The sequence below is a fragment of the Myripristis murdjan genome, chromosome 8, assembly GCF_902150065.1.
Source record: "Myripristis murdjan chromosome 8, fMyrMur1.1, whole genome shotgun sequence".
Classification (NCBI taxonomy): Eukaryota; Metazoa; Chordata; class Actinopteri; order Holocentriformes; family Holocentridae; genus Myripristis; species Myripristis murdjan.
This window is the reverse complement of record NC_043987.1, coordinates 5,738,529-5,762,664: the sequence shown is the minus strand read 5'-3', so window position 1 is coordinate 5,762,664 and position 24,136 is coordinate 5,738,529. Positions and strand designations below refer to the sequence as shown.

Sequence of the window (24,136 nt, the reverse complement as noted above, 5' to 3'; positions counted from 1 at the left end):
AATCTTGCACCCTACTGGGCCAATCAGCCTAATATTTTTCGGTGCACAGTTATGACTGTCTCATCAAGGAACTCTCTTCAAAACTTTGGAAGAAACAGTTTTATACTGGAATTAAGTGCTAACTCCTCGGCTTTTTTTTGCCCAAGACGAAGCAAGAGATGGGGATATATGCACGCAGCTCCCCCACATTTTCCCTTCTCCCAGTAGGCAAAAAAGGGTGGTTTGTGGCCTAATTCCGAGCACTAGAGAAGAGGAGATATGTCTGATGCAGATCTGCACTTTATTGAGTGTACTCTTCTAGTTACATTTGGTTCTGCTTTTACAACATTTGAGTGAGAATAGGCTTCAGTAAAAATTGACACAAAATGCATAAGAGACTCCAATTCTTCAGTTTCCTCACCATGCCAGGCATGCCTTGACCCGGCAGCGTCTTCTTGTCCATGTTGAACTGGGCAGCCAGGTTATTGGGCAGACCTGCCTTGTTCTGGAGCTGCGGGCCCAGCCCTGCCCCAGCTAGCCCCTGGCTGCCAGGCTGACCGAACGGACCACCATAGGGGCCCGTGTTGGCCATCATATTCATCTATAGAGAGGAGGATGATGACACAGAGGGGAGGAGAGGGATGGGGAGGAAGAGACAGACGGATCGAGGTAACGATGAGGAGGAGATGTGGGATAGAGGAGAGGATGTAAAAAAGGAAGTCAGGAATGAAGGGCAGAGGATCAGATTAATTACTTTTCACATTCAGTGAAAGCATTATTTGAGCAGCAATCTTACTGGTACCAACTCAGGCATTCAAGGTGGGCTTTTACTGGTGTCACAAATGAATAAAAACAGAATCTACAGAAGTACCTGGACTAAACTGGCTCAGTTTAAAAATTTCGCTGCTGAGAAAACCGAGCCAAGAAGAAAATGTCAAACTCTCAACAAAATATTGAAAATTAATTTCTTCGGGTAACAATATCTCCATGAGTTTAAAAATAAACAGTGGTGAGGTAGAGTGTCATTTCCTCTTTGCTTCTCTACACCATGTTCTGCTGTTTGCAGTAAATTAACAACACAAACACAATCCTGGAGCCAAGGTCTAAGGAAATTCAAGACAGTTGAATATCAACTATAATCTTAAATCTAGCTATTTCATCATTAGCTGTGACTAAACAATTGTGCATTCAAACAGAAGAAATGCAAGATCATGTCTTTGGATCAACCAAGGTTGCTTCATTACTGGTGAATATGTGAGGCGGTAGGTTGACTGTTATGTGACTGCTAGAAACTCCTGAAAATTGTTCATCCTTGCATCTGAGCTGTAAGTGAAAATAACACAGATCACTGGGTTTTACAATAAGCTAAAACTGCACCCTTTCCTTTGTGGAGAAAAAGGAAACGTAACAATAAAATGCCTCTAGATATGGATCCATACCTTTACTGATTCTAGGCCTTTGATGGTACTTGCTCATGCTATCACAGATATACACCTCAATTAAAGAATTTAATGCAGCCCTTCTGTTGTAGTGTCTATTACACCTCAAAACAAAATCAAGTGGAACTGCACATAGTGAGGAGGTTAACCATTGATACCACAGAGTGAGTGGTGATGCTGCTGCGGGTCCAACACGTAACCACACTCCTGCCTGTACCCGATGTGCAGCATCGGTCTTCAAAAGCCTCACATGGCCAACCGCTATAGATCAACTTTAGCCTAGAGCTCGACTCGAGCATAAAATCCCACATGCTGAACACAACCCACCTTGAACTTGAATATGTGATTCAAAAACGAATCGTCCTTGAATAGCTTGAAGTGAATTCAAACCTAAATTAAAGCCTAAAATCACCCATAGTATTGTTGGTGTATTCTGATGTGCTCGAACCCAGGCCAGACCAAAAGCCAAGTAACTGAGAACTTCAGCCTGTCTGAATCTATCAGGCACATTTCTGCTGGTTTTGAGCAACAACTTTAAGCTGCAATATTTTACATAGATACTAACAAACTATGACAGGAACTAAGCTGTAACAAGATCATTCCAAATTACAATGGGGGAGGGGACATTTTGAGTCCCTGCTCTCTCAAAGGAAGTACACGGTCGAGCGGCGAGACACAATATTGGGATATGAATTGTACTATATGCAGACAGATTTATTTTTTGCACAAGTCTACTCATAAAAAGCCTCACTAATAAACACTAAAGCAGTACTTAGGATGTTTTTTTGTTGTTGTTGTTGTTTTTTGGGGTCTGAAAAAACACTTTGTGCTATATGCAGTTGGATATGAGCCTGGTACCATTCACCATGGTACCAAAACCATACCTTATAAACTTTTCCAAATTTGAAAACATTCAATAGCACTGTGTTATGTGCACTATCCTACTGCCTTTTGTGTGCTTACCTTGTTCAGTGCTCCAGGTTGCTGTGGCCTCATTCCAGCCTGACCCCCAGGTCCCATCTGCTGACCCCCCTGCTGCTGCTGTAGCGTCTCCGCCAACAGGTTACTATTGTTACCCATTCCTGCATTGCCAGGGTAACTCATCCTGGGTGAACCGTTCATCACCTGCCCTCCCATCAGGCTTTGCTGTCCACTGTTGCCCTTCTGGGCACCCATCATGGCAGCCGCCCGATTCAGCCCTGCCACCCCACCAACCATCCCCACCTGCTGCATCATTCCAGCCTGCGGCTGTTGCTGCTGTCCCTGGGGTCCCATGCCTTGAGGTCCACCTGGGGAAACATTCACGCTCCCCATCATTCCCATGGAGGCCCCAGCTCCTGTGCTGTTGGGAGTGGGACCACCTGGTTGGGGCGGCGCTCCGGCGCGGAGGAGCTCGGAGAGCTGTTTGTGTTTGGCAGCCGCGTCTTGGCCTCCTCCCACACCCATCCCTCCCATCCCTCCTCCGACTCCGACAAGGCTGGTATGGAGCTGGTTGAGGTCCCCTCCATTGACCAGCCCCAGCTCCGATGAGTTGATGAGCTCATCTGGGAGGTCATGCTCCAGGTCGAAGAGTGAACAAAAATCTAGATAGAAAGGAGAGAGAGACCAACCTCATCTACCAGGAAACAAACATTTCTTTCATAAAACAAAATCAAATAAGGTTTAATGCATACAGCTGCAAATCTTGAGAGGCTGGTGACTGATAGAACTTACAATACATCTACATTAATGTGCAAAACTACAAGCTGGCCTATAGGAATGTACTGTGGAACAATCTGCCTCCGATCTGGAGCTCGGAGCCAGACAGCGAGTGCAGCAGTAGCTGCCTCTCAAAGCCTAGACTCCTCTCCTGGGCATCAGTTTGTGGTTTGATGGGGTGCCAAACATGGAGAGTGAACGCAGTAGGGTCAGGGTGAGAAGCCGCAGAGGGGTAAATACTGACTGAGCAGGTGTGTGCACTGAGTCTACAGCTATACGGTGTAGCAGCATGAAGCTGGGGAAAGCCTCAGAAAAAGGAACTACTGTATGTTGACAAAGACTGGAAGAAAATTAAGAGGGAAAGTGCTCTGAGAATAGGGCCACGTGATAATGAAAACTACCGAAGCTGCATCTTTCTCACATGAAGGTTCTTAGCACTGAGCATTGATCTTTCCACTACTTGGCCATTACAAATCAAGTCATATTTACTGGGACGGATCATGCATTATTTTAGTCCTGTATACAGGTCTAGTGCAAACACCGCCCTGGCTGCAGCACACCAGCTGACAAGACACAGTCACTTGTGTGTTTGATTTTCTATGATGGCATTTGGCATGCTAACACCTCATTCCCGAAACTCTGGGCAAATGGCTGTTTATGATGCTATGTTGAAGGAAGTCGGTGCCAATGTTGACTTAATGCATACAGCTGGCTGCATCTCCAACTTCCCTTTTCCCTCTCTCTCACTAACATCTGTACAAAAACACACAAACTTCTTAAAAACAACCCTACATGTTGCTGATGGTGGCAGGACGGCCCAGACATCTTAGGAAATTAAACAGCAACCTCATTTTTAAAAATCATAACATCCAACACAGAGGAGTCATCTAGTCATTTAAACAGTTGCATTACTGTTAGTGTGACAATAATCTTTGCACTGATAACAGGCAAGGAATTCCTAAATGATATTTTATCTCACAGACATTCATGTCAAAGAATTAAAAACAGATTCCCCAATCCCCTCAACTTTTGAGGTAGCCTATCCTTAACATGCCTATGTAAGGAGCTCTTTATAAGAGTGTCACTTAAATGCCTAAGATGTAAAGGTTCAGGTTTGTATGTCTACTGTTGGACACGACAAGGGGACGATATATATGTACAGCTCCTCTGTTCTATAAGTGCTCATTAATACATTTGCGATTTTGTAAATTAGTTGATAACTCGCTGTAAAAAGCCTTCAGGTTGGTCACATCTGTTGCATTTCTGTGAATAGTGAAAGGACAACGCCAATGTATCATATTTAGACAATGGAGGCAAATCAAGAACGGCATTCATCTGTAACATAGTTGAGAAAAACAACTGTCTCTGAGCAAAATACATGAAAATAGACATTTTTCACACGGAGGATGCCTTTGACCTTTCTTTTACGCCGTAGTAACAGAGAGAGAGAGAGGGAGAAGTGAAATGCAGCAACATCTCCGCTCCCAGCTGGACAACAATGCTTTGCGCAACTTCTTCATTGATGAAGTAACAGTCGAACAATAGCTAGCTGGTTAGCGCCGATAGTTCACTAAAAATGTGAGTATTCTCACGGGTTTACACCTACATGAAATTTACAGGCCCCAAATGTTGTTTCACCGTTACCAAAATCAAGCTTTACACCCACCGAAAAACACGGTCTGCACGGCAAATGGTTTACCACTTTAGTGACTTTGCTAGCCGGCTACCCAACTCAGCTGAGCCGGTAACGTTAGCTGCCAAGCTAGTTAGCCCACCGGGTCCCGTTATTTTCTGCCGTTCAATCAGGACCTTCGACTAAAATTGATTCTTACGTTTAATTAAAGGGTATTCAATACATCTGTTGTTTTGTGTATGTAGCCTCTCCTGCTTTCGGCGAACTGACTTCCCTAACAAGTAGCTATCCAACTTAAACTGAGGTGACTCGACTCTTCCATTGTTTGGCGGTGGGTATGTTAGTCTAGTCCCTAGCTAGTTAGCCTGTTGAGGCTAACACATCCAAACATCACACCTGGAAAAATTATCTCTGCCGCCAACACCGCTCCGTGACTTCTGATTGCAATCTTATCCCAAATGCAGTCATTTTTAACCAAACTCCGTGGACACATGCATGTGAAAGAGCACAATAAAGTTGGCCAGACTACTAACTTGGGAGAGCAACTCTGCAAACACCGACAGTCTGACCTGTGCTTTACAGATATTCAGTCGCAACTGGTTGAAGTTCTATGTCTTAACCAAACAATGCATGCAAAGATGTTTACCGTTTCCATCACTGGCAGATACTGAGAGAGCTGGAGAGGACAGCTTGGGCCTCTTGGCTGAAGGCGGGCCGGACTCCAGGACATTATCGGCCATATTTTTGACGAATTAAAAAAATGCTGTAGATCCACGCAGGGCAATTGTTTCCCCCCTTTATTTGCGTCTCCTTATTCCTCCTGAAGTGTTTTTTTATTCTTCCCCCACCGCTTGGGTGGACGGCAGGGGGAAAAGACAGCAATGTTGAACTCCTTCCTTCAGAGTTCCCACTCTCGGTTTATTCCTCTCTGCAGATATCAACCCCCCTCCCCTGTCGGAGATTTTGTTTCTTCACAGATTTCTCCGAGTTGAACAGGAGGAGGTGGGAAGGTGGAGTCGGCAAAAAAGACAAGCGAACGGGCCTCCGACAACCTCATGTAGCCTCTTCTGCGACACAAAAATTGTCCCAAGATCTGTCCTCCATGGTACGATCAGTCTTGTCCGCCATAGTCGGCGGAGAAATCCGGTATTTCAGGTCTGTAGCGCTTCCAAGTGAAGTGTCTCGGCTAGGGCACGAAAATGATAAATGCGACGTAAAACCGCAGGCCAAGCATGCCCCTGTGGTAACTTTTTGGGGCCCTTCTCTCATGCAACAGTTACAAGAGCCTCGACAGCATTTATCCTTTCAGCCACCTGATCTGAAATCTCACCACCGTCAATGCTATCGATCCCTAACATTACCAATACGATAAAGGCAGTCAACTGGCGGTGTGTTGATCCTTCACGGTCGCTGACAGTGGTTACAAATGCAATTAAAGCATGGATGGCAATCTCAAGTGCAATACTGAGACAAGACTAAAAAAAAAAACTTGCATCGACTGGCTGAATAAATAGTGATAATACAGTTCTGTAGGAGGATGAACACACGGGAGTCCCACTTGCAGCAACTGAGTTGAGAAGGAAATCTATTGCAAATTCATATTTCCATGCATCTGGTTGAGTTTTCCTTTAACATGTGCATGCCGACGAAATTGTGCACTTGGTGTGTACATCTGACCATGCAAGGCACTGGGTCAAAAATAACGGACTCATATTGCACATTTGGTTGTTGCAAGCCTTTGCGCGAGTATGCCTTATTGCAGCCAGTGGGGTTGGCAATGGTTGAGAAGAGAAAAAAAATGGGAAAAAAAAAAAATCTTGTCAAAATCCCTGCTTGTCTGCAGACTGCTTGCCAACAGATTCTGGTTAATTTAGTCTTTGCCAGTATAGTTCTTAAAAGGTTATCAAAGAGCTAATTGCCAATCAGCGGACAGTCGGATTGATCCAATTAGTTTTTATTTTGCAGAGAACGATCCGGGGGGTGACTTATCCTGTGCCTCTCTCAACAGATCCCTCCTCCAGGTTTCTCCAGGGTGATAACACTGTAAATCTTCTCGGAAAATAAAATGCTTCATAAATATTGAAAAAAAAAAAAAAAATTATCTGTCACTCACTGCGTATACGGATATCATGGCCATGCAAGCGAAGAAGCAGCAGCAGCAAAGGGGGAAAAAGATCCCAACCAAAAACAAGAGAATACGGCGATGGGCGAAAATGAGATAAATTGACTAAAAAAAAAATTATGGCTCTTTCACAAGCGGAAAGTCTCGGATCGGCGAGATAACGATGACACCCCCCAAAATATTTTGGGCTCACAAAATCCTTTCATTGACTCTTTGTGATGGAGAATGCCCCCCTTCGCGTTTTTATCCTGGCAATTTTCCCCTCTCTTTAAACCCGTCTTTCTTCTTTCCACCTCTCCCTGATGCCCGGTAGCAATTTATTTATATAATTGTCTATGCGGGCTCTTTCCTTCCTCCGCGATGGGCACATAATGATTTTTCGTGTTCATGTTTTTCCCTTTCGCAGGTTTTTCCTTCGGTGTAATATATTGCCCTCTTCCGCCTCTCCTCTCCGTCTGCGCTCCGCAAAACACCCCTTCCTTGGATTTTTTTCAGAGTATTTCCTTTTTTAAAACAGATATATCGCCGACTCGGTTTCCCCCCTTGACGTCTTATCTTTTTGGTTAAGCTTTCTCTTCCCCCCCTCTGGATAACACGGACACGATTTCGCCGCTCTTTTCCCCCGGCGGTTCCCGGAGCGGCTGCTATCGGTGCCGGAGTCGCTCCTTCTCTCGGTATCTCCTCCTGTTTCTTACGGTCTGTCCGCACAAACAAAATGGCGGCTTGTTGTTTCTACTCCTCTGATACGGGGGGAGGGTTGGAGGTACAGCAACATTAGGCGTGAAGGGGAGGAGGGAGGGGAAGAGGAGGAGGAGGAGGAGGGGGGTTATTCTTCGTTGGTGTTCGGTATTGTCCGGAAACCGGTGTCGGAGTTGCACTACTATCGCTGAAATCAATAGGGGACAGTGGCGCTCCACTCTCCCCACACACTGCTACTTCAAATCAGACTACCAATGAGTGAAATTATTATTTGTCCACACAGACTAAACTGTTTTCCATTTTAACCCTCCTGTTACCTTCAGATTTACTAACATTTTTATCAACTGGGGTCAAACGGCCCTTTGAACACCCCCCTAATGCATCAAAGTCATATATTATCATATTATTAGGGAACCATATTATTCCCTCTCAAATGTGACATTTAACTATCTGGTTCTTGCACTACCCCAGGACCCCAGGTGTGCTTATGTTCACTGAGTGTCCTAAAGCAGAGGGGAGTTTTTTGATGATTATAAATTGCATGTTATAGTTCCCCGGTGTCATCCAAAACAACTAAAACAAATGTGGGTAAACATGTCTTATGGGTTTATACAGCTAAAAAATCCTGGGGTCAAATGGGCCCCAGTAAAACACTGATGCATACAAAATGTATAAAGGACACTGAAAACATATCATCGTGTTAATTTTATGTTTACCCACTTGTCCCTGTTAAGTTAGGACAAGCCATGAAAATATTAAGCAAAAAAAAAAAAAAAAGATTGTTAATCATGTAGTTAGAGATGTTAAACACTGAATGGGGTCAAATTGACCCCAAATAGGAAGGTTAAAATTTAACCAAAATGTAGTCCATACAGGGCGTCTGCAGGTATCAGAGAGTTGAGTTTAATGCGTTTGAGGACATTTTGCTCAACTTTTTCTACAAATATGTATGTTATCTTTGTAGGTCAGTATAAATCAAGTTATAGGCTTTCTGTATTTGGTCCAAGGCAGAGGTAAGTTTTAGGTAGGGATGTGTTAGGTTAGCCTAAGTTTTATAAATAATATCAGGTTCCTTTGGATTGTACTGTAATTAATGTTATCATAACTGTCCCCCTCTAAGATTTCTCTCTCTTGGTAAGTATAATGTGATCTGGTTTCTTTTGCAATATGGGTTTTCCCAACATGTAGGTTCAGCAGGTTCAGTGGTAGATTTAGAGTTTTCTAACGTCAGAAATATTGACTCGGATGCAGAACTTAAAGTAATAGAGGGAAAAATGAAATCATAAAAATGTTTCTGTTGAAATTAAGACCTAATAAATTAAAACACTTGGCAAAACATTTTTGACAATATAAAACTTTTTGGGCCTTTTCGAGGACCTGCAGACACCCCCTCGGTTTATTTATATCTGCATGAGGAAAGTATGCAGGTCTGAGAGCGCGACAGTGGGAAGAATACAGGACAAAGTGAGATACAGCAAACCTGGGGTGCATTTCACAAAGTAACATTAACAAGTTAGCAATTTAACCCAAAAGGTCATAAGATAATTATTTAAATTATATTATTAGCAGTTGTCAACATGCATACCTGAATCACATTCATACACCTAATATTAAAGTTCTGTTTTACAGATTCCAATTAGTAGCATCAGTGTGGAACATAATCCTGCTTTGTGAAATATCCCCCAGTGGCAGTGATTTGTGGTCAAAATGCCTTAAAATGAGTAGGAGGGCTCCATTATTTTTAAGACGACAGGGTTTTTGGTGCTTCTGATAAAAGCCAATCACAAGATGTGTGACAGTAAAAACTGTGCACAGTAAAAACTGTGTCTCCAAGAATGAAGAGAATAAAATATAGTGCGTTTGAGACTGAAAGAATGCAAGAGGATATTTCATCCTCCTCTGAAAAACGAGGGGGACACATTCCCCTCTCCACCTATGTAACCACACAACCCTGAGATGAAACACTGATCAGTGCGTTCCTCGTGCTGCAGTCAAGGTCTTTGCAGCAAAATCTCATGCACAGTCATCACTCAACCAACTACAAAGTGTCACTCTCAACAAGACATTTTTCAGATCCAGTTGTTCATCATATTAAGTCAAAAAAAAAAAAAAAAAAAAAAAAGTCACTACATTTACTCTAGGGTGCTATCTTATTACCTGAACAAACCTATGGAGTTTATTCATTTTAATAGAAGGTAGGATGAGGTCATTTTTATCTCTAAAAACACAAACTGGTGACCTCTGCACAATGTGAGAGGCTCAACCTGCTGCTGCGGCTCACATTTGTCTCACTGAATAAAGACAAATGCACGCACACAAACAAAATGTGATTTCATACCACTCCAGTGCATGGGGTGTCATTATTATCCTTCCCCGGTTTACCAAGAGTAGCTGTGGTTTGGACCAAGTCCTCTTTATCAATGACTTCTTCCTGTAACGAGGTGCATAAAGGTGGTGGCCCCCTGATGTGACGTCCTGTCCGTGCACCCTGTTTGTTTGCTCTGCCTCTCTCTGTCTGTCTGATCTGTGTACGGCTGAGTGGATGCTGCTGTTCTGATGGGTTTTCACTGTAGGACAGTTTCAGGAAAGACAGATTGAAAACCAATAGGACATAAACTGTGTTTAAAAGAGACTGTTTGGAAAAAATGCATGGGAGAGAAACTGCGTGTGTGTGTGTGTGTGTGCGCGCGCGCGAAGGTATTAAAGTATATGTGAAGAACAGGCAACAGTATAGTGATGTGGCATGATGGTGGAAATGGTGAAACATTTGGCAGGAAGCAAACTGATTTTCCACTTTGGCCTTTGCCTTTAGGCTTCAAGTATCTGATACCACCTTGTTTCTTAAATTAGCATCATGTACATGGTCACTGGACCTTAACAACAGGTCTGAGATCAGTTCATAACCATTAAGGTGGAAGCACACTGTAATATTTATTTAAATATTCTTAGGTTTCACATTTTTAGGAATATAGCTGGTACTCCTATACAGAGAGAGAGTTACAGTGAGCAGGTAGAGGTTGATTATCTTGCTCTAAGACAAGCTGACAGGATCAAACCTGGGACATTTATGAAGGTGCTCTCTTGAACCACTGAGTCACCCTGTTCACCTGACTGCCTCAGACACGTTTCTGAGCTAAGGTTACTCTTCAGTGCTATTTGAGACAGATGTGGACAAGAAGAACCACATGCACCAATTTCTGTGCACAAACGTAAGCAGACACAAGCACCTCTGATGAAAATCAGTTATCTAAATTTGTGTGACTTTCGGTTTTAATTCAGACTAAAACCAAAAGCCTTGAAGTGTGCTTCCACCTTTAACCCACATGGGCCTTGACCCTGATGACGCCATTGCCGTGGAGACGGGTGAGAGACACAGTACTGATGCTGCAGCTCAGCGATTTGTCCCCTGTTGTCTGCCCTATCTTTGGGCACAGGCGCGTTCCACATCGGCGATGGTCTTTGGTGCATCAGAAGACAGAATCAGCGGGCTTCCCTTTTCTCGGATCACCACGTCGTCCTCGATCCTGACCCCGAGGCCACGGAAACGCTCTGGGACCTGCTCATCATCCTCACAGATGTATAGTCCTGTGATGAGAGATGGAGACGTGTTGGAATGTTGGATATAAACTGCCTCACGTGAAAATAATAATAATAATAATAATAATAATAATAATAATCTAACAGCAGGAACAACAAGTGCCATAAAAACTCAAAAAGTTCACCCAGCGCTTACAGTTGTGTGATATAGAAACACCTTGTGTTCCTTGTGCTAAAGAGAAAAAGAAATAAATTGAACAGGATCCCTCAGGGTCATGTAATTTCTGGAAGTCTACAGTTACAATGAATTCAAAATTTTTGTCATGGAAAACTAAGAGACTTTCACATCTGACAGTGTTAACCCTGATTCAAAACAGAGAGGAGCCATCCAATTCCAGTCTACAGTGATTAGACAGAGAGAAATGGGGGGATTTACTCCATACAGCAAAAAAACTCAGTGCATGAGAAGGAAAGAAAAGAGTGAAGTGCTTTTAAACCAGCTCTTACCTGGCTCTATGGTGATGACCATCCCTGGCTGAAGAGGCTGGGAGCGGGACAGCTCAGGAGTGTCGTGGACGTCCATGCCGAGGTAGTGGCCGACGTGGTGGGGGCAGTAGCGCCGTGCAGCCTGGGACGAGCAAAATCAAAATCATGGCCATGAATGTGAAACAGATCAGGGACTGATTGTATAAAGCTTTGCCACAGCTAGTAAGGCTTGTTTGGGCTTTACTGTGGACAAGTAGGTTAGTAATAACTCATATTTTCTACTTTCAACATCCCAGGTTCCTACAGCTTAGGGCAAGTTAGATTAAGGCCTTTGTAAATGAAATTTAAGACCAATTTTTCCCAGAACTGGGAAATACCTGGTGTTTGTTGGCGGGCTGACTTTCCAGCTTTGTGTTTATCACTCTGCATGTGGGATTCAACTGCCTTTTAGTCCCATCTTGACAAGTTTGAAAAACATTTCCTGGTACCGGTTTCAACCATGCTACAAATTTTTGCTTGTCATTGGATTTGCACTTCCCCATGTCATCCAGGAGACAGTGACAGTGAGTAAGCGACAGTGGATGCGCTGCTCTAAGCATCCCGACCACAAACAAAACATGAGGGTTGTTGATTCAGCTATCCTGATCTGCAAGACATTAATACGAGAGGTATTCAGCAAAAAATACATATTACCAATTATTTTGAAATTTGAACCCCAGAAAAAAAAACGTTCATAAAATTATACTCCCAATATCTTAGCATTTTTAAAACTTTTGAAAGATTGATTTAAGACATTTTCATACCAATTAAGCCCTAATTTTTATCTTAACTAATTCGATGCCTTTTAGGACTTTTTAAGTATCCACAGGAATCCTGATTAACAGATAATTCAAGGACTCTTACATCTCAAAACCAAAAAGGCACACAGCTGAATCCAGCAGCACCTCAACAACCATGTTTGTGAAAGTTGAACACACATCACAATTAGGTTTTATGAGGAAATAGGCCAAGTGTCTGAAGTACCATTTGCATGCTTTATCCCATTTTGAGCCCAAAAACAAGACATGACATGCTCACCAAGGCTACAATAAATACAGCCCGAATAAGCCTATTTTATCAATATCTGTGCATGCTGTGTTTACCATAAAATCAACATCAGTTATATGCAGTATTTCTTGGTTTTGAAGCCTGTGTACTTTGATTTATAGTTTGCACCGAGTTTAGCACATTCCAATGTCAAGTTCATTTTCAAAAATCCAAAATTCTGTGGCCATTAATATCTCTATTCCTGTTATTGTTACAAAGTGATCAGACTTTATCATTTTGCAGTCTATTCACACTGCAGACTGATGTATGTAAAAGTCAAACTGATAACATGATGACACACAGACAAAAATACAGTCTACATGTTTCAGTTTTGTGGTCACTGGCTATATAAAAACACAAGGCTTACATGGGAATCTACATCCAAGGGATGAAGTGTGCACCCTGCTAGTCCCCTCCTCCCCGTCTTTAACTTCCTCTCAGCCGTACCTCTCTATTTGCATCTATTGCGAGAGAGGTGGTCAAGTAGACGGAGTAAGTGGTGCTACATCAGAACTCCTATTCTGAGAGGGCTGATAATTATGGGCCCAGTTTTGAATTGAGGTCTCCCATATGGAAACTCAAACATCAGTCAGTCATCCAAAGCAGCAAGGCCAAGAGAAGAGGCATAGGGCTTCCTAGGTCTTCCCTAGTTTGTATCTAGAAAATGAGCAAACTTGGCAACAATTTATTCTTTTAGATTCAAGTTCATTACTCTTTGTCTTAATGAAGAATTATCGTGTCAGTCTGCTATGCGTCTTGAACAAACAGCTTCCTGGCAGCCACAAATCATCCTTTGTTTTATTACCCCATGCTTCTGTTCCAAACTTTTCCAGAGAGACTGTTGATTTTTTTTCCTTTTTAACAGAAACCAGTTGAATAAATTTACATTAAACTTTGGTTTGGCTTGCTCATTTCATTTCCCTGAAAAGAACCATTACAGGAAAGGAGTGCCTCTATTATAGGTAGTTATACTGGCATATTGTGCTTTATGAAGGGTGTAATTAGGTTACCATTTCATAGTTTAAATTGGCCAGAGAAGCTTATGGCTATTTCCTGACCACAAACCATTGGTGAGGATAAAAAGGAACACAAGATATACCAAAAATGTCTAAATTCAATACCCTGCTGAGATGGCAGGTGATGATTTGATAGTGTCCTTGTTCTCTTTTATGTGGGTTTGATTTGTTATTTGTAGTGCTTCACTCAACGACAGGGGAGGAGACATTTTATTATACATTAGCAGTCAGAAAATCCAACAATATCATGTGAGCACAGAAGCTGACATGCACTTCACATTGACCCTCAGTTCAGAGTAGAATGAAATCTGATCTTGGCCTTTTCCATTCTATTTTAGTCTCTCCCCTTAATATTCATTTTGCTGTTAAGATCTACTTTCAGAACATAAAAATAAATATGAATCAGTCAATAATCTACGCTAACTTAGCACTGTATAACAATTAATGAGCCTTAAAGGCAAATATTTGACCACATCATACTGAACAAGGCGTGTGTTTTCTGTTCTGCTGAACAAGAAAAAAAATGAAAAATTACATGGAGCCTCTGGACAGCTGTATATGTGTGTGGGAACTTCTTCTCTGTCAAATATTTGACCACATGAAATGAAAGCCACACCGTTACCTACCAGGCCTGTGGAAAACAGTATCTACTTCTGCCGATAAGGTGAAATCTCTGGCATGGAGCTACAGTGGTGGAAAAAAATTTTTTGGACACCCTTAAAATTTTACACAATCTCAAATATTATCATGAAATATTTGTGGAAAAATCTTTTTTTTTGTTTCAAAAGGTGTGGCTGCATTAGACAGATACAAACAAATACAAATTATATTGTTTTGTTTATTGTTTACAAGAAAAACTAACAAAACTAAATTCTTGACAGTTTAATCTTCATCTTCAGGCCTGTTTCCTGCGTTAGGTTCCTTGTTTTAGCCATTTTTGTGTCTGAAGAACTTTCAGATGTGCTGGCTTTATATAGACACCAAGCTCGGCAACAAAAATTGTGTCTTTTAATAAAAAGAACGACCTTCATCACTGGTAACAAAATGACCCAATACTCAAAATTTCTTATGTATTTTTATGGAACCAATCAATTTTAAGTTTTTAATGGCTTTTTTAGGATTTGTTTACTATTTTGGCTGTGACTGTACTAAGAGAAATTGCACTTGAAGACCTAAGAGTGATTTGTTAATGCAATATTTCACAAATGCATGGGGTGTCCGAAAACTTTTTTCCACCACTGTATGTGATCACCCCTGTGCTTCCGTCTGTCCATCCATCAGCAGGATAACTATAAACAGCAATGAACAGATCTGCACAAAACTGGGAAATGACCAACTATCATGCCTGGCTCACTGAAAGGGGCGTGTCTTGTGACTACACCATTGCCAGAAGGGGGTGGGGCTTCGCTCAAACAGGGGTGTAGTTTCCAAACACATTCAGGTAACAATGAAACCCAGTGGGGAGGCTGGTCATGGATCAATGCAGGGCTGACCTCTTTTCCATGCTGATCGACCAAAAGGGGTGTGTTCTATTGCTACCATATTCCCTAAAAGGGGGATGGGCTTAGCACAAACATGGCTGTAGTCTCCAAATCATAACGTTACGAATCCCAGCAGGACAGCTGGTCATGCCTCAAAGGGGGCACTGACCAATTTTCCCCACCATTTGGCTGAAAGGAGCTTGCCCTACAACACTGCCTTAAGGGGGTGGGGCTTAGTACAAATAAGGCTGTAACTTCCAGTTGTGACCTTGGCAGACGTCTGCACTCTGCCTTCTTGTTAGATGTGTAGTCGTTGACATGAGGAGTGTCTGATTACTGAGCTCTAGGAAATTAGGAACTGAGCAGGGAAGATCAAAAATCAACTGAACCCATGTTGATTTTAAGTACCACATAATAGCTCTTCTTGATACTATTCATGTCTCACAGTAACTTTGTCTCCCTAAAGCCAAGTGCTGCTCCCAGTGTGTCCATACGTTGTGTAAGGATGCACTCTGGGATGATCTACCAATTGGAATTTATCCAAAACTTGATATGTATTTTCTCAGGTCTCTCATTATGAATATTACCTTTAGTACATCAGCATCACTGGCACTGGCCTTGACAACGCCCAGCTGCCTGAGCTGTCGTCCCAGCAGGGCCAGCATGGTGCTGTAGATGTGATCCAGACTGACGCCCGGGGAGCACAGAGACAGGCAGGAGCGCTGCACCTCCAGCACAGCCTCATACAACTCAGCCTGGGCAGGGCTGAACCTGGAGGGAGGCAGGTGGAGGGCAGAAGAAGAAGAAGAAAAAAAAGGAAGGACAGGAAGCAGTCAAGGTGTGTGCATCTGGCTTTTCTAGACTTGAAATGGTTTGTTGAAGGTTAAAACACTTCTAAACATTTTTAATCTGGCTGCAGCAGTGTATGCACATTTGAGAGATGAGCTGGAATTCTATTCATCTTTACTCATCCAAGACAAGGTTTACTGTATAAAATAATTTAAGAACCTTTTGAACAGCACATATCTTAACAATTTTACAAAGTGTTTCACAGAATAATAAAATGGAGAAGACAGAATACATAATGATAAAAAATAGTAACAACCTACAAAGATAAATCAGATCAAGAATCGCAATTCAAGTGCAAAAAATACAGAAAACAGACTATTAGAGCCAAAGAACAATAGACATAAAAGAAGACAGTAAAACTCACAAAACAAGTGAACAAGACTGAAAGTAAGTGAAATCAAATAAGATCCACTCATAAAAAGGTCTGATGAAATTATACAAAACATAAGAAAAAAAAAAAGAGCACATATGCTCTTTACACACATTACCCCCTGGCAGCTGCCCAGTACAACCAGTCCAGTATGTCATCTACTGCTGACTGTAGCTTCAGTGGAGTGTTTGGAGGATGTAAGTGCCTTGCTCAAGGGCAGCTTGATGGTAGTTGAGGTAGTTTTTGTTTTTCCACTGAGAGCCGGCACCTGGTGGCTCTGCAGAGTCACCCTGTCAGGCTGGGACTTTGTTTTTCAGAAGTGTTGTGAAGGAGAAGCACTACTTACTTTCCGTTCACTGGCCAGGTACGAGTGACATCACTGACATAACCAAAGTATTCACAACCACCATCAAGCAGCACCATTTCACCATCCTGATGGAGGAGAGAAAGGAAATAAAACAACAATTTATGTTCAGTCATTTCAACTCCTTTATTGTTTCACTGTTACTTAAGTACATAAATAGCGCTGATCATATTTGGTAAGTTTCTGGCGTTCATGGCACCTTATTCGATGGAACTGTCCTGAGATTTTGCAGCCAAATCCTTCAACACAGTCAACATTTGCCTTTACCTTGATCATCTGGTTGTTGTTTATGTAGTGCAGTGTGTTGGCTCGATTTCCCCCGGCGACCACAGGGGGGTAAGCCAGGAAGTTGGCGCCATGGATCCGATTCTCAAAATCAAACTGGAACAAGATTATAGGTTATTATGTGTACTCTGAGTCTACTTGACAAGTGACAATAGGCGATTTATATGGTGTTACAACATATTCTCCTGTTGCTGAAAATAGATTTGAACAATGTCTCAAAAATGTCAAAATTACAACAGTGACGACTATGATTTCTAAATCACAAGGGGTTGCGGTTTTTCCTCAGAGGCCTTCATAAAAAGATATTCCTGTGCTGTGCAGAGCTCCAGGCCTAACAATCCATTTCTACATGAGTAAAGTTTTCAATTGATTAACAGTAACTCCAAAGCACGAGCATTTTAGTCTTATGCACACAATTTACAATCATTTTTCAGGTGCTGATAGATGAACAATGAAACTTTTTCCACACATGAATTTTCTAAAGAAAGATGTGTATGAGATAAACTGTGAAAGGACAGAGCTCCTGCACGCCACCCACTTCACTTGCAATTAAATAGATTTTTAGAACCAATGAGGACAATTAGGAACATTTCCTCGTTATTACCTGGAGATTGTTCTTTTCTCCTAATAAAATTGATTTAATTTCAAGTGCAGAGGACAGTGTGTGGGAGCTTTTTCTTTTCCGGTGCTAAAAAAGAAAGGTTGCTTAAAGAGCAGCAGCCACCAACACCTCATTATATTTATTTACAACTGCAGAATCCAGACATTAAAAGTGTATGACTCCTGGTTGATACTGCACAGTCTTAAATTTAAAAGAATGTAGGCTAAAACTACATTAACTCAATAATCAATGGACAACACTTACGGTCACGATAATCACATAAAACAGCCTAATCAATATTACACACAGAGACTGTAAAAGGCGACACAGTGAACAGCTGTACAGAGGCAGTCAAAGGCCTCCAGTTACCTTTGCATAAAGCACAGCTTCATCGATATCACCTTGACACAGAGCCATCGTCTTCCTGAATGCCTGAGGGAGAGAGAATGGGAAAGGTAGCAGTATTATCACTAATACTGCATTCACAGACATGTTGATGCATTGTAAATGGACATCAGTGGTGAATTTTCTGCATATACTATCTTAAAAGGGATATTAATGTACAGCTGGGGAAAAAAAAGTCTGGAAAAAGTCAAATATCACAATATCTTTGACTGAGGACCTCAACATTGACATTGTGACAATATTGAGGGGATGACTATTGGTGTTTACACATAATTTTTGAAACAGTCTTTGATGATGTGGATATAATGATCCACATCATCAAAGACTGACATTGTGACAATATTGAGGGGATGACTATTGGTGTTTACACATAATTTTTGAAACAGTCTTTGATGATGTGGATATAATGATCAAACAGGTAGAGGCAAATAATAAAACAGTCTAATAAGTTCAAAAAATTACTGTAATGCAGCCTTTAACACCAGGAAAAGCCAACACCTGCTGTGCCATATCACGATAGTACGACATCCAAAATCCAGGCATATCTAAAGCCACATCATGCAATGTCAATATATTGGCCCATCCAAAGCTAAGCTCATTATGTCTCCTGCTGTATGCAAGAGGCTTCACTAAACTACCGGTATCTGCTTTGAAAAGTGAGCCTTGTTAAAATATGACATTATATGGTTAATATCCCTGATGGTTTATGGCCAAAAGAGGGTAAGATATGAAGGTTGTAACAGAAGATTTCACACAATAACAATGGTGAATCCACTCAAAGGATGATGTGAGTAAGTTTTGCCATTGTTATGCTGTAAATGTCTACAGTAGTGAAGACAGCTTTGGAGTTGCTGTAAGGGTTTATTTTTTTCACCTATTAGCTAGGCTAATGACTCCTATAGACATCAAGTCTTTACGCTAAGCTAACACAAAATGCTGCCCACAGGAACCAAACTACTGGACATACAGAGGTGAAAATGGTATTGAGCATCTTGTCCTTTAAAGAAATCTCAACCCAATACAGGGCGATTTAAAGAATCTGGATGCCCACCTGTGCTGTGATGCGGCCAGCCTCTTGCATGAGGGCCACTTCTGCTGCACTCTTGAGGGCCCTGAGGGACTGTGTGAGGGGCCTGAGGGAGTGTGCCATCGGCCCGGCCTCCAGCACAGGACACACGTGGGTCTGGTGGAGCCGCGGATGGGCTGGCTTAGAGCTGTCATACCACACTATTGTACCTGAAACAAAGATGGAGGAGCTATGGTCAGAGAGGATGATTAGATATCATCTAAGCCAGAGCAGTGGTTCCTCGAAGCACGCCGATTGGTCCGGCCATTTTCTCGCTGCCAGTGGTTGGAACGTGTCAATATGGCTCTGCAAGTCAAACCAAAGTGATTTCACAAGATCAGCTAACTGTGTGAGTTTAGAGTGAATAGACAATGATTGACTTTTCCATTTAAGGGTGAACTATTTCTTTAAGCTATGTGCCCACCATGCACCACCTCTTCAGCTGGCAGTGCCAAACAGATGCTTGTGGGCAGCTCTGACCACGATTACTGCTGTTGCTATGCAACTGCTGAATACTACTGAGCGCTAAAAAACATGCTCGGATACCACTGCTGTTAAAAAGATGCAACAGCATGTCCAGTCCTTTGCAAAAAAACAAAAAAAAAACAAAACAAGCTTGTCATTGTTAAGAGATTTTCCCCATTAACTCCCATCCACCCACCTTTGAGGCTCTTGAGCACCACACCGAGCTCCTCAGTGCTGTGAACTCTCTCTATGCCAGTCAAAGCAGCCGCCCCATCCTTCCCTGACCGGGGCCCGTCCCACAGCTCCCTCGCTGGGTCTCTGCGGGGCACGAACAAGATGGCCTGGTCTGGTCGGCCTCTCCCATACAGAACCAAGGCGCTGTCAGGCTCTAGGAAGCCACTGAGGTAGAGGAAATCCTGGGGGGGTAAATGGCTCCGAGGTAAATAGTACATCTCTGCATAACTGGTGCAATGACAAAGAAGTGCTAAACAGAGATAACGACTGTCATGCAAAGTGTGAAAAACCCACACAGTGGTGTAAACTGATAATGCTGCAAGTGACAGGGCCTCAGATGTAAAGCTTGCTTCCTGTCATTCCCTTCACTTCTTGTTAGAGAAGGTATTACACTTAATCTCTTCATTATCTGGATATATGTTTTTGGTCCAAGTGGTGCAGTGTCTTCACTAAGGCTACAACTATTGATTATTTTCACTGCCAATTAATTAATCTATCAATTATTTTACAATATTTTTTCATTCAGCCTATAAACCTAGCCTATAACCTACAATGACGAATGCTCATCAGGAGAAAACTCATACTATTAATTTTATCATGATATGAATGGAGAAAAGTAGGCACGTTTTAGAATCTGGGTGAGATTAACGGAGCTGTAATCAGCAAGTTTGAGATTTTTCTTGATAAATGACTGATGTGATTCATCAATTATTGAAGCTATAGTTGATTCATTTTCTGTTGATTAACTAATTGATTCATTGATCATTTTAGCACTACGGTTGAATGACAAATCTGGATGCAATGCCTAACAAAGGCACAAAGGAGGGAAATGAGAGGAAGATGCTAAAAACAACAAAAACAAAAATGGAACTTAAGAAGGGGAAGGTGAAATGCAACGTGAGACCAGACGAGTACCTGGTGCTGGTGGAAGGGATACGGGATGTCGTTGGTCATGTAGCGGGTTGGGTGGGACAAAACGATGACCACATGGGTGCTGGAGGAGGCCGAGGGTCCCAGCCGGTCGGCCTTGGCTTCTATGAGGGAGGCTAGCCTTTGTCTGCGAAGCTCATATTCTGTCTGGCTCAAGCCTGGAGTTACCTCACCTGGAGACACAGAGCACAGAGACGGGATGTCTCGGAGTAAATAATGAGGTCGTCACCTGCCTTGAGACACGGTGCTCTCTCAGGTAGCACAGAGTGATGAATGGCCGGGAGTGTAGGATCTAATGAAGCACTGTAAGTAACTACAGACTGTGTGCTGCAGAAAGGGAAGATAAAAAATAATGTGCACATCACTGGGACTAACCACTTCTAATCTTCTATTGATCCCAAAACAATGAAATAAACAATCTGTTGCTATACAACTAATTAGTGTAGATCCTAAATGCCTAAAGAATAACTGGTATGTTTACTTAAGTGAAATGACAACTTGAAATCAAATCTAACTTTTTAACCTTATTAGACATTTTTATTCCATAACAATAAATGCCAAAAAAAAGTTACAAAATGTTTTTTTCTCTTGTGCTTATATATCAAAATTCCATTACATTTACCTCCTGAAAAACTGTATCTTCAATGACTGGATAAGCACATATTCATAAAAACTGCAACCGATAAAACCATCACACATTTTCGGACAATTCCACCGCTTCAGTCCTCTCATCTTATAAGACTGTCTTTCTATCCTTTAACTGACTACTGTTTTGAATGACCTCTCTCTGTGTTATGTTCTGGTGCAGTAACTTGTTTCAACAGGAAAAAACATCAAATTCAATAAAATTCAATGAACAAGAAGCTCTAAAACTGTCATTTCATGCATTTCCCAGGAAAGTGCAAAAGTGGCCCTGCACCAGCAAGTCACTCTTACTCTTGACGACATTAGTCAGTGCCATTTGACAGTGTGAACAGCACACTGCCATCACCCTGCCACAAAATCCTGCAAAGCCAACTGCCCTGTAAAAGTCCTTACCATGTTTGATGAGGTGTGGATGGGTGAACGGGCTGGGCTGGCCCAAGTATCGAGGTGGAACCGTCTTTGGTTTCAGACCCCCTGGTTTCACAGAAATATTCCTGCACTGGCACAAGACACAACCTGCAGAGAGACAGAGAAAAAAAATTAAGACGAAACAAACTCTTGTATCGTGCACGGTGGGCAGTCTTGCATTCTAATCTGAGTCCAAGTTACCAGGGTCATATCAAAATGAGGTCTCGGCACTCTTTACCTCAATTATCCTTTCACATGCCCTGCAACAGGTGGTGAAAACCGCCCTAACACATCGGCGGTGTCCCACTGCCTGCCTTTACGGACCTCCTCTGTACGCAGTGTCTGTGGTGGGCTCACAGCATTACCAGGTGTCCCTCACACCCCAGGCATGGACTGTTTGCCCTCCTCATGCACCAGCAGGCTCAGGGACAGATTTTTCCATAACCATAACCATGCTGAACTCTCAAACCCAGCACTAGCCCACTTCCCTTCTCCTTCATGACCCCTGAACCCCAGTGCCCCACTCCCACACCCCCATTTTCATATTCATATGCTTAATTCACAGCGCTAGCCCATTCCCCCCTAACACTCATGGACCTTCACTGCTTTTTGTACATATTTATTACAGTAAACACCTAATGTCACCTAATGACACCAAATAACAATACAGCACTGTCTACCTCAGGGCCTCACCTGCCCTCCACACCTGTTTTCCACATATTTACCTATTTATCAAAAATAAACAACAAAATAAATGTCTGCACTTATATTATAAAATTTTCACATAAAATATTTATTACATCTGTATAAAATGTTATCCTTCTCATTTAGTATTCATTTCATTTGTATATGACTAATATATTCTTATCCATTACACCTTATATATAAATATTGCCTTGTCAACATCTTTTTTTATTATCTGTATATATTTTGTGTTTAAAAAGCCATGTATCACATATGCTCTCACCTGTAAAGGCTGCCTCATAAGCATTTTATTCTACTATTTGCACTTTCTGGTTGAATGCAAAATTGCATTTCATTGTATCTGTATATGCAATGACAGTACAGTTGAATTTAATCTAATTAAAACATAGTTTACACTTGTAAAGTTTCTGTAAATCAAGCTCACAATATGTGATTGAGGTATTTTCATATACTACTTGGCTAACAACACACTCACTCTCAGACAACACATGCTCACCGGTGTTACATCATCCCATCAGTGGTTGCACTGTGACATAGATTTTCATATCCTCTCTATGTCTGCCTTAAGGCCAATAATGTAAACCAACCAGATGAACATGTGTTAGGGAAATGCTGAAAAGATGATATGATAAAAAAGGCCTCAGTGCACAAAGTGAGTCAAGTCTGAGCCAAGCCATGAGTCAGAACCCAATAATCTAGCACCACAACACTGACCATAGCACATGGTATAAAGCAAATTCACATCAAGATCACAGTAGACTTCAGTACATGTTTTATGAATCAAGGATGATGTTAAAGGCACAGTTCGCCCCAAAATTAAAGTTAAGTCATTATCTACTTATCTCAGTGGAAAGTCCATTCAAGTTAGTAGGGTCACCAAACACATTAAAATATCACCCTGTCCTCCAAACTTGTTGTGTGTTTGGTGCTCCTCTGAACCTGAATAGAGTTTCAATAGGGATGGGGTTGAGTAGAAAATGACTGATTTTTCATTCACTGTAGACCTGTAGATCCATCAGAGGTGACTGCACGTTCCAAACAGTGTCTTAGCTGTTTACCTGAAAACACTGGCGGCATAGTGTCACCAAAACATCACTGCACACTAATAGCAACAGTGCTTGCATAAGACATTTTGTAACAGAGCATGGTGTGAAGTCAGCTGAGCTCTACTGGCATGAAATGACAGGTAAGTCCCCAACCCCCTGAGCTCACCGGGCCTCCAGTCGGAGCGTGGCAGCAGCCTGGCAGCCGTCCGGAGCGCAGCGTTGGCTGGCGGTAACATCGTAGCACGTCGGCGACACGGAGCAGTCAAACCCGGTCGAAGCCCACCGTGATGTCCGCCTGGGCTGCGCTGGGCACGGTGGACACCTCAGACGACCACATGAGGCGGGTTTAACACCAAAAGCACAACGTGGTGAGCTAAAGTGGACAGCTACGGTGACGGGCCAACGTGTACACTGAGCCAGACGAGCCAAAGAAAGCCGGTTTAAAACTCCCAGCTCGTCTGTTTTTCACGCTGACATGAACCTGACGCCTGCTGCTAGCTCGCTGTTAGCTGCCATTCAGAAGGTGACAGCTGCGGCCTCTCCTTTAAGAGCGGCGCTGTGATTGGTGGCCCGGAGGTCACACGCCG

At 42.4% G+C, this 24,136-nt stretch overlaps 2 protein-coding genes across 2 annotated transcripts in view; both read right to left on the bottom strand.

Moving 5' to 3' along the window:
* Positions 1–7,582, bottom strand: part of ep300b (EP300 lysine acetyltransferase b) — a 37,090-nt gene extending 29,508 nt beyond the window's left edge. The window contains 3 exon segments of the mRNA XM_030058199.1: positions 401–580; positions 2,382–3,001; positions 5,396–7,582. Coding sequence (XP_029914059.1) covers positions 401–580; positions 2,382–3,001; positions 5,396–5,489 — 894 coding nt within the window. The 5' untranslated portion in view covers positions 5,490–7,582.
* Positions 7,583–8,926: 1,344 nt separating this feature from the next.
* xpnpep3 (X-prolyl aminopeptidase 3, mitochondrial) lies at positions 8,927–24,085 on the bottom strand. The gene is made up of 11 exons (XM_030058200.1): positions 23,716–24,085; positions 21,784–21,906; positions 20,731–20,918; positions 19,778–19,997; positions 19,102–19,286; positions 18,015–18,077; positions 17,027–17,140; positions 16,742–16,827; positions 15,764–15,947; positions 11,615–11,735; positions 8,927–11,155 (listed from the first exon to the last, which is right to left on the bottom strand). Exons 1-11 carry the CDS (start codon positions 23,783–23,785, stop codon positions 10,989–10,991), a joined length of 1,521 nt encoding a protein of 506 aa, XP_029914060.1. The 5' UTR covers positions 23,786–24,085; the 3' UTR covers positions 8,927–10,988.
* Positions 24,086–24,136: the final 51 nt, after the last annotated feature.